The 11,140-nt window shown below is 35.4% G+C and overlaps 1 protein-coding gene across 1 annotated transcript; it reads right to left on the bottom strand.

The window, feature by feature from the left end:
* Window positions 1-2,274: 2,274 nt before the first annotated feature.
* On the bottom strand, window positions 2,275-2,760 carry LOC143597410 (uncharacterized). Its single transcript, XM_077075917.1, has one exon. It carries the CDS (start codon window positions 2,758-2,760, stop codon window positions 2,275-2,277), a length of 486 nt encoding a protein of 161 aa, XP_076932032.1.
* Between the last annotated feature and the right edge of the window lie 8,380 nt (window positions 2,761-11,140).

Here is an 11,140-nt window from a genome sequence, read left to right as displayed (position 1 = left end):
CCATACAAACACCGATCTATCATTTCTATACTAATCCAAACCTAAACGAACATGTTCTCGATATAAACGTACCGTAAATGAGTCGAACTACGAACACGAGCTGGTCTTGTTGCTTTGGTTCGTCACGACGATCTAGCACCAACGAGCTCGGGTCCTCGCCTTTGGATCTTGGTTCGGGTTGTGTGTGTTTTGCAGTGTGTAGAGATTAGGATGGATAAATGGATGGAATGGAAAGGATTGGGGTTTAAGGGGGTATTTATACTCCCTTAAGCCCATTGACCGAAGGCCCATGTTTCCTTTTGGTCCATATCTAATCCCATCTAATTATCCTACTAAGTCTTCATATTTTGCTATTATTATTATCGTTCCACTAACTCGTTTATTTCACCCGACAAAATAATATAATAAATATTACTTTAGAAATTTCGGGATGTTACATACCTCTAATATCTTTGAAAGTCTTTCTAACTCTAAATGTCAATATGACGTCCATATTGACTTTAACACTAGAGACGTAGTTCACATATAAATACTAGCAAGGAGAAACTTAATCCACAATTATAAGAAACTCAAGTCAGATTTCGAACATCTAACCATAATCCCGAAGCCAATCTTTATTTCCAAGTTTAAAGAGTCAACAAAAGACGATGACGTTTTAGACCATCCAACCAACCAACCAACCAACCAAGTAGCTAGATAGCAGACATATGAAAGAAAACATTTAAATATAGGTGGGGCCCACAGGTCACTAATTCTAGGTGGAAACGTGTCACCCCAGTGAGCCTAGTCGTTTAAAAAATTAGGTTGCCGATCGAACGGGAGATACTTGCCCATTTAGATATTAGAATCCAGTTCAATAATATAATATAAAAATTATATTATTATTGATGTATATGTTATTTGAATATATTTCTATTCATGGATGTGTTCCTAACTAGACTGCATTCTCCACTTATAGTAATTACATTCCTTTATTCCACGTGCCTTTCTTTCATTCAACCAAAACTAGCAACTATTTTGATAAATGTTCAAAATACTTATATATATTTGGTTGTTTTAGAAATATTTTTAAAAAAATATATTTTATATGGTTTTAATAAAATACAATTGGTATGTTGCTAGTGTACAAGTAGTCTAATTTAATTACGCTACCTGTCTTTTTATAGTTTGATCGTAATTATGTAATACGTTTAATTACCAAATTGTCACCAGATAATTCTATCTCTTTGTTTCACACATTTTGAACGAGCGTCTCACATTGTATAGTAACACGTCTCTCTCTCTCTCTCTCAAGTTTTTTTTATGTTAAATTATGTGTTTTTACCTTTACTGATAAAAAGTCACTGGCTGAATAATCAGTCTATTTAAACGACTTATCCCAAATGGATCATACCAATTCCAAAAGAAAAACTAACATTTTAAGATCATGAATGATAAGTTGGTGACCACCGAGGAATAAATATCAAATTATCAAACATCTTACCAAATACCAAAGGGACAAAACGGATAGATTTCAACAATCCGTTGGTGATACATAGGTCATGATCACTAACGGATCTCCGAATGAGGTATATACAATTAAACTTTCATTTTTTTTAATCAAACATTACATAAAATAATAACGAAAATTTAAATTTGTGTGGGTAATTCGTTCAAGAACCTGTCTTGCGGTGATGATTGACATCCGTTTGTGAAGTCTTTACCCACGATCGAATTTTCCGCTCACCAACTGTTCAAATAACACAATGTAGCTCGTTCACATAGCTTTCTTCTTGTTATATACTACAGTTTTGATTTGATGCATTAAATATATATATATATATATATATATTGATGTGATAATCATATAGATTGAGATATAATAACAGTATTATTTCTTCTTAAATAAATATATGGCATCATCAAATAACCATCATTTTCTTCATTTTGGTTTTCACTCCACATCTTTAACACCTGCAAAATAAAACTTTCAAATGGATTGAACAAATCATAAATATATATAAAAAACATTTACAGATAACCAAATTAATAAGAAATATTATCTTTTAAAATCATTTATATCTACTGTTCCACCAGCACATTACTTCTTTTGATATTAATTCATCCATCAACTTTATACAAATTAAAACATAAAATAAAATAGTAGCATAATTAGTGTTGTAATAAACAACTTAATTACTAGTAACATATGTAAATATACATACAAATACATACACTTATACAACAAATATATTTACGTGTTTGGATAACTGATTTTGATCCTATTAATTCCGATTAATTCAACCTCCCAAGGCTCAAAGCAGCTTTGACATCAAGCCGCCATGCATACCCACCCGAATCCATCTTCCAGACGTCACACGGGACCGTCATCTGCTTCTTCTTCTTCTTCTCAGACAAATCATACTCCAGTCTCACTCTGCATGAGAAAGCTGGCCGATACTCGAAATCAATTTTTTCAACCTTGACATACAACCACACCGACACCTGAGGAGGCGGTGATCCGCCACCAGGATTCGGATCCACCATCCTCCGGTAGGCCAGATTGACCCACCGGACCTCATCAAATCCATCAGATATGAAGCCTGGACAATTGTCCATCTCCAGATCTGTGTATCCCCACCCCCTCCCACCGTCCTCACACGAGCCGATAACCGACTCCACCGTGATCCACGACTGACGTGGATTCAACACCGTCGATAGGTCTGCCTCATGCAGACCAGGCAGACCTATCGATGGTGTGACTGTTATCCACCTACTCATAATACTGTCACCTTTACTGTTACTGGTACTGATACTGATACTGATACTGTTTTTTTTCTGACAAGTCAAAACTAATCCACTCTGGTACTCTTCGTACCTGATTTGTACCAAACTCGCTTCGATCCAAATTAGTATAATTATAATTAGCATAACTACTATAATTACACTCTTCATTAATTTTCTTCTTCTTATTCTTATTATTTTGCACACGAACATATTTTCGCTTTACCCACTTCTCTTTAGCGGGTACCAAACCGGCCGAACGCTCAGTGTCCACTGGCCGTGGAGCGATCGGCCGAAATCTCAGCCTCAGCTGATCAATAACTTTTTTGTTATCCGGATCAACCGCGGTCTCAACGCGCCTCTATACACCTCCCATACCGGCTTTAGCCTCTCTCTATAATAACCAGGGGGGGACCCACATAGGTCCGATCGGGGTCCCGGGACACCGATGTTTTTTAAAAATTACTTAGAGACGGTATATTAAATTTTGTAAGGACTCCATAAAAATTAATACTTGGAACCCATACTATTATGATTGAACTGGTACAGTGGAAAGTCCCTTGTTTTACTTGTGAGAGGTTGTAGGTTCAAGCCCCACCATACTCCTTTTTTGTTGTTTTTTTAATATCCTAGTCTTAGTTATTCAGTTAGGGTATTTGTGCTTTTTGTTAGTTTCTCTCATATAGTCATTATCACCATGCAACATATATAATGTTAACATGGATTTTGCATATTCTTTTATCATTTACCTTGTGTATGTATATTATAATTAATCATTTATTTGTGTTAGAGTTATTTTTTCATGTTTTGGTCAATTATGTAAGACCATATATATAGATTACGTTCATGTTTTTCGGGTATGAATTAAAAGTGTATGTTTCATCTAGTTTCTAATTTAGATTCTTTCTACTTACTCGTTTCCAATGACACCATAGTTCCGTGTTTTATTATGTTCCTCGCCTCGACCCGACCCGAATAACGACCGACCCGAAAAATTTTATAAACCGAAAAAATTAGACCCCATTAACAAAATATCCTGGGTCCGCCACTGATAATAACACATTAACATTAACCGGAGATGGTGTGAATAATATGATGGTTTATAGAGAGAGAAAGGTGGTCGCCGGTGAATGTGACACGTGTCCAGGACCATTGATTTAAATGTAGAAAGCATCAGCTATGGTGATTGGTTGTTTTAGATTAGACTGGGCCCACATAAAAAGCAAGCGTATAATTATTGAAGCATTTCGATAAAGAGGACACGTATGTGATTATTATTATTATTATTATTATTTTCTTCTTTTTTTATATATTTTTAACGGTAACATTTAAGATATCGCACCTTCTAATTTGAAGGATTTCATTGTTTCATCATGGTTAGACTATTTTGTTTTAATCGAGTCCATGTTGAAGTGAAGTTTGGGCGTTTTCAGAAAAATCATATTGGATGCCACTTGATAATCTTTATGCCGACACGAGAGCATAATTCTCTGGTGTAACACACGATATTCGAAGTAACAACCTCTCAAATCCTTTATTGTCATATTCCACTAAATATAACACAAGTGATATTCAAACTTGGGTATTTATTGAATAACCCAAGCCTCATACCCAGTGTTGTAAAAATCGGTTGTCGCTAGTCGGGTGGTGGAGTGGGACTAACAATGAATCGGGATTAATTGGATCAGATTTTAATGTATATTTTCCAGTTTTATATATACTCGCACACATTTTTATATGCAATTTTCAGTTTTATACATACACAAACATATTTTTTCCGGAAATTGACTGAAATCTCGCTGGAAACCGCTGGTTTTTGTTGGAATATCATTGGAAACCGCTGATTTTGATCGAATTTGACTATTGATCGATTAATTGACTAACTAACTCAAAATTAATCAGTGAAGTAAGAATTAACGATTAATTAGAGATTAATCAATAAATAGTCGGGATTTTTGCAACACTGCTACTACCACTATTATTATTTAATTTAATAATAATAGTGATTATTATTTAATATTTTGTTTTAAATAAAAGTGATGAAGTGGTTGTTTGTCAGCTATTGAGACGCGTGTCCCTTGTAAAGTATTTGAATCTGGTCACGCGCGTGTACGGGCACGTGAGATTGACCGCTAGGGTTTTTGAGCACCAATTTACAGGAATCATGTGAAGACACTCTCTAGGCGGTAATTAAAAATTGGTAAATTATTTTATTTTTATTTTTATTATATTATATGCATAACCATCGGAGTTTGCCCTGATGGCCATGAACATGATGGATGACCCGGATGTCCCGAGTTCAAATCTTGATTCCGACCGGATTTTACCAGAGCATTAAAACCTGTCGTGCCTTTGACGGGGTGAGCCAACTGGGTTTTACCGGGATCGTCAAGCCAAACTCGGATGTCAGCGTGGATCCCGATCATGTCAACATAGTTGGCCTGAGTGGGGTGGCGGGGCGCGACGTGCTCGTGCAGTGAGATAGCTTAACTGCGAAAGTCACCGTTCGAAAAAATATATATGCATATTTGGAAAGAAAAAACAGGCGAATATTCTTTTAGTTTAATATGTAGAGTGTATAATTAATCTTCGATGATACCATGTTGATTAAGGTGATATTATTTTAATAGTTTTTGGTAATACCATTTATAGGCATATTTGACCTTTCAAGGTACCAAATAGATGACGATGTTTCATATTAATGTTTATAGATTCTTGTTTTTCTTAAACAATGATGAAATTTCCATATTAACCACAAGAAGCTGCTAGAATCATAACAAATATAAGTGAATACCTGATAGAAGTGAAGCTTGGATTATCCATAAGGCTATCTGTAGTGGGCGGTAAATATAGGACGACTGGGGCGATTATAAGAGGCGCGAACACCGCCCCTTGGGCGACTTTTGGGGTGAAAAGGTGTGGGGCGAAAGGAATTTGTCACCGGCCATTGTGTGTGTGTATATTATTATGTGTGATATATATATATACATACATACATATATATATATTATGATACAATACCATTACACCCCAAAACACAAAAATCTACCATTTGTTGACTGAGCGTCACATGACGCAAAACCCATAATTCATAGCCCCTCCACTACACATAGCCTAAAAAGCATGACCCTTTATGTTTTTGCAATCTCTTGAAATGGATATATTGCTAATATAGAATAACCACCCATCCGATAACCACAACCAGTTACGTTGTCAAATTCGGTATGGTGTGCGTATAGTTCATACATTTATCTAGGATAGGATTTGAGCCGATCTTAAATATATCATGTCGTTTAACATTAATGGATTATCATTTATTGTCCTACGGCATATGATATGATATGATACACTTTGTATGCTTGCGGCTAATCAATCATATAAACCAATATATCACCAAACCTTTCACACTTTATGAATAATACTCCTTAGCATCTAGATGCCCGTGTTAGAACCACGTATAACTCTACACTCATTTGTGAAATCATATTACTCTAGACAAAATTAATAAAATAAGAAAATATTTTCATAAAAAGTTTAGTTAAATTTGAAGGTAAAAAAAGGTGATTAAAATGATGTGTTTTGCATATAAGCGTGTGTGTGAAAATACTGGTTCTTGACCTTAAGTGGACTAGGTTTTACTGTTTTAGATCCTTGTTGGATTAATCTCGTTAACAATTTTGTGAATTCGTGGTTTCTAACCACAATATATTGAAACTCCTTTTTTTCGTAAGAAAATTAAACAAACTTAATGGAGTAAGAGCGTTCACATTGAAATTCCTAATTCCTATTTCCTTGTAGGCTTGCATATCTTAAACTTTGAAAAGTAATAATGCTCTCGATCAATCTTCTTCTCTTTTTACAAAAAAGTTAAATAATACAAGACACATAATAAAAAGACAGGTATTAAACTATTTATTTCACAAATTAATACATGTGTTTGCAAAGTGTGATTTCACAATTTAGAGGTTATGTGCTTTCTTATTTTATATACTAATAATATTTATATCATAATGCATGTTTAAAAAAAAAGTAAAACTGGGTATTTCGTTTATATAATGGATACAAGTTACTTTAGAAAAAATAAGAATAATTGTTAAATTAAAAATTATGTAAAACAATTTTAAAAACTATATGCATAAATGTCATTATATGTAATTACGTTGATTGAATCCACCATTTGTGGCTTTCTGGTTTAGGCAATGTGTAGTGGAGGGGCTATAATTGAGGGCAAATTGTGACACGTGGCACCCAGTCAGCATGAAGTGGAAATTTGTTTTGGGGTGTAATGGTATAGGGGCTACAAGTTGGGCCCACAGTGTGTTTTTTTATTATTTTCTTTTTATAACTAAACTAATTAAATAAAAACCAATTTATTTAAATAATTAAATAAAAATGCATTAAAATTAAAAAGAAATACAAAAAAATACATAAACTAAAAAAAATACACGAATAATAAAAATAAATTATAATAAAAAAACACACCGAAATATAAATATACATAAAAAAAGTAATCTATTTGTCTTCATCTTCGTTATTGTCCTCCTCCTCGTCTTCGTCTTCGTCCTCGTACTCGTCTTCATCCTCCTCAACGGGACGATTATCCCACACGTGTTGAACAAAATCCGCCTTCAGTTGGTTATATATATCACTTGATGTGAGCTGGTGAATGTTATACGTTCGTTGGTCTTGGGTTGGTTCAGGGAACTGTTCTGGAACCGCTTCCTGGTATATAGTGTTGACATATTGCTTTTCCCTCGTCTTCTAAAATCATATTATGCAATATGATAAACGTATACATGGCATCACTCATTTTTGCCAACGTCCATACACGACAAGGGTTTTTCACATAATGTCAACGTTTTTTTAGAACCTCGAAACACCTCTCGATATCCTTTCTCACGGACTCTTGCTTCTTCTTAAAATAATCTCTTTTTTCTTCGATAGGGTCTTGAAACGTCTTGACGATGATCGAGTACTCTGGATATATCCAATCTCCCAAATAGTATCCGTGACGATAGAAGGTATCGTTGGCATAAAACGGTAAGACTGGTATGCTACGGCTGATGTAACTAACACGGGTGACGCGTTGAGAACGTTTATGTCGTTGTTGGACCCGACTGAGCCGAAGAAGGCTGACTAAATCCAGAGGTCGTGTGAACAAATGGCTTGAAGACTAACCGTTGGCACTCCATGGTCACCACGAGTGTATTGACCTCGCCATGCGGTTGGACAGTTGGCCCACTCCCAATGCATGCAATCTATACTCCCGATCATGCCTGGAAAAGAATGTTTGCTTTCGTGTACATCATATATGCGAGTAAGGTCGTTTGAAGTAGGAATCCTCAGATAACGACGAGAGTATAATTGTATTATCCCTATACAAATAAATTATTAAACAATATTTATATTAAAAACAATAGTTAATACAAACAATTTAAATATTACCGATGCAAAAATTCTCCAACGCATCTCTCGTTGTTTTCTCAGCCATCTTTAAATATTCGTCATTGATATCGGTCGTGTTGCCGAATGCGAGGATGCGTATAGCCGAAGTACACTTTTGGATGGCGGAGAATCCTAAATATCCTCTTGCATCGGGTTTCTGTTGAAAATACTCATACTCCCGCTCCATATCTCCAACGATGCGCAAAAATAAACGCTTGGACATCCGAAAACGACGTCGAAACATAGCGTCGTTAAATGTAGGTGAGTCGTCGAAGCAGTCCTTCATCAAACGAGCGTTCGCTTGCGTACGATCCCGAAGGATATATGACCGTCTACGTGGTGCTGTAGATGGAGCAGAGCCGGACACCTTGTTATTGACGACGGCCCGAACCGCGTTCGTGACCTCTAAATGCTCTTCTGCCACTTGTCGGTGAATTTGATGAATTCTTCGAGTCTCGTTTATTAATTGATCCAAAATCTCGGCAGAGTTCGTGGAATCCGGGGAACTCATTGAGTTTGAAGAAGTATGAAAATAATAAAAATGATTGGTATTTTTATGTTTGTGTTTGTGTATGATAAGGTGAAAAAGGTTAGATAAAGTTTGATATATATATTAAGTTTTTAAATAATTTTTTTTTTATATATAGCCGTTGGGTAACGGCATTATTATTATTATTATATTATTTTCTTTCCCACTTCGTAGCGACGAAATTTGCCGCCCCCGCCCCTTTTCGCCCAATTATCGCGGGGGGGGGGGGGGGGTGTTCATCCCCTTTATCGGCCCAAATTCGCCCAAATACTCGCCCAATATGTTTAGCCTTAGTGATGGATATGTTTTTTTTAGACTTAAGTTTGATCTTCACTTGTGTCATTATTTATGAATTATAATAATGAAAGATTTGAATTAGGCGACATTGTAAGTTTAAATCCTGAGCCCACCCGCTTCATGTATTTTACGTTTAAAACCACTATTTCTTATATTTATGCACATGTTTAGATCTCAATTTCTTATATTAATCATCCACTTTATGTACTTATAAGTAATTTTTTTTAAACCAGCGGGGCTTGCCCCAATGGCCAGAAACATGATGGATGACCCGGATGTCCCGGGTTCGAATCCTGATTCCGATTGGATTTTACTAGAGCATTAAAACATGACGTGCATTCGGGCGGGGTGAGCCAACGGACCAACGGAGTTTAACCAGGATCGCCAAGCCAAACTCGGATGCCAGCATGGATCCCGATCATGTCAACATAGTTGGCCTGAGTGGGGTGGCGTGTTCGCGCAGTGAGATAACTTAACTGTAAAAGTCACCGATCGAAAAAAAAAAGAAAAATTTTTTAACCCAAGTTTGATTTTGGTTACTTAACAAAAATTTACATAACCGAACCTAAAATAAAAAAAAAACATACCAAATAAACCAAAGCGATTAACCAAAACCGATAAATTAATTCAGAAAAGACTAAAATGAACTTAACCAAACCGAACCGAGCCAATCATAACAACATGCAATACTACACTTGACCCCAAGCCCCAAAACATATCAACCAATAGCTCTCGATCTGGTAAGTTTTATTTTGTTTTACTCAGATCTGATTCATCTACACATGTACCATTTCAATTCGATTATTATGCTGCAACATATCCATTATAATTGAAATTGAAATTGATATATTATCTATAAGATCCAATCAATGTAAATTTTGTGTATGACATATTATTATACGGTTTAATACAATTGTTTCCGAGCCCTACGATCATATACTATTGATTTTGTCTTGGAGGTTAATATTAGGGTTCAATTCAGTTTTTTTTTTTCAATTGAGCATAATAATTAGTAGTAAAAACTAAAAACTATTAACTCATCATTATCATCGTAGTCAGTAATTGCACCAATAGCGAAACTATCGTAGGGTCTGACGGGGAAAAATGTAGACACCCTTGACTCTACCTCGTAGGAATAGAGAAGCTGCTTCGGGTGAGACCCCGGCTCGATATTAGTTTTGCATCAAGCATAGCACTCAACCATCGGGACACTGGCCGATTGGTGCATGCATATTAACCTTCCGCCACTTTTAACGTTATTTTCACGAAATGAGTTAAGTTAGGGGGTGAGCAATAACCAAATCGTTAACCGAAACCGAACCGAAAACCGACGAAACCGAACTGAAAAAACCGAAAATTGAATTGGCCGAAATTAACTGAACCGCACCGAACTCTTCATTTTTTATTTTTCATATTTTCAAGCCTTTTTTCCTCTATTTCATGTATTATATGTATTAATTGTTTAATACTATCATTTTCATATATTTATACCATCATTTCATGTAGTTATACCTTCATTTCATGTATTTAAGCATTCATTTAATGTATTTTACAAAATTTTAGCCCAAGTTTGATATTGGTTAGTAACTGAAATTAACCGAACTGAACCGTGAACACCCCTAAGTTAAGTAATGTCAAAATTAGTGCAAATTCACTTTTGCCCCATGAGAGCCTACACACATATACATTATATGTGCACACTGCAAGCAGGGCGTCAGTAAAATTATTAATTAAAGCATTTTAATGGTTTATATCATGAATAAAAATATGAATGAAATGTATATATCTTATTTACATATTTTCTCTTTTGATAGTAAAAACAAAGATCAATAGTACACAACAATGGCGGACTATCACTTTGTGTACAAAGATGTTGAAGGATCAACAACTCAATGGGATGATATTCAAAGAAAGCTTGGAAATTTGCCACCAAAGCCGCCTGCTTTCAAGCCCGACCCGTTTACTCCTGCTGAAGATGAAGATTCCAAACCGAAAGACACGAATTGGATTGATACCAAGACCGAAGAACAGCTTGAAGATATTGAAGATGATCTTGATGACAATAGGTTTCTCGAAGAATACAGGTAGTTTTATTGTTAATGAACT

The sequence above is a fragment of the Bidens hawaiensis genome, unplaced genomic scaffold (genome assembly GCF_021521415.1).
Source record: "Bidens hawaiensis isolate Kalapana, Puna unplaced genomic scaffold, B.hawaiensis_p1.1 tig00048245_1, whole genome shotgun sequence".
Classification (NCBI taxonomy): Eukaryota; Viridiplantae; Streptophyta; class Magnoliopsida; order Asterales; family Asteraceae; genus Bidens; species Bidens hawaiensis.
Note: the sequence above shows the minus strand (reverse complement) of the source record. Positions and strands in the feature narration are given on the sequence as shown.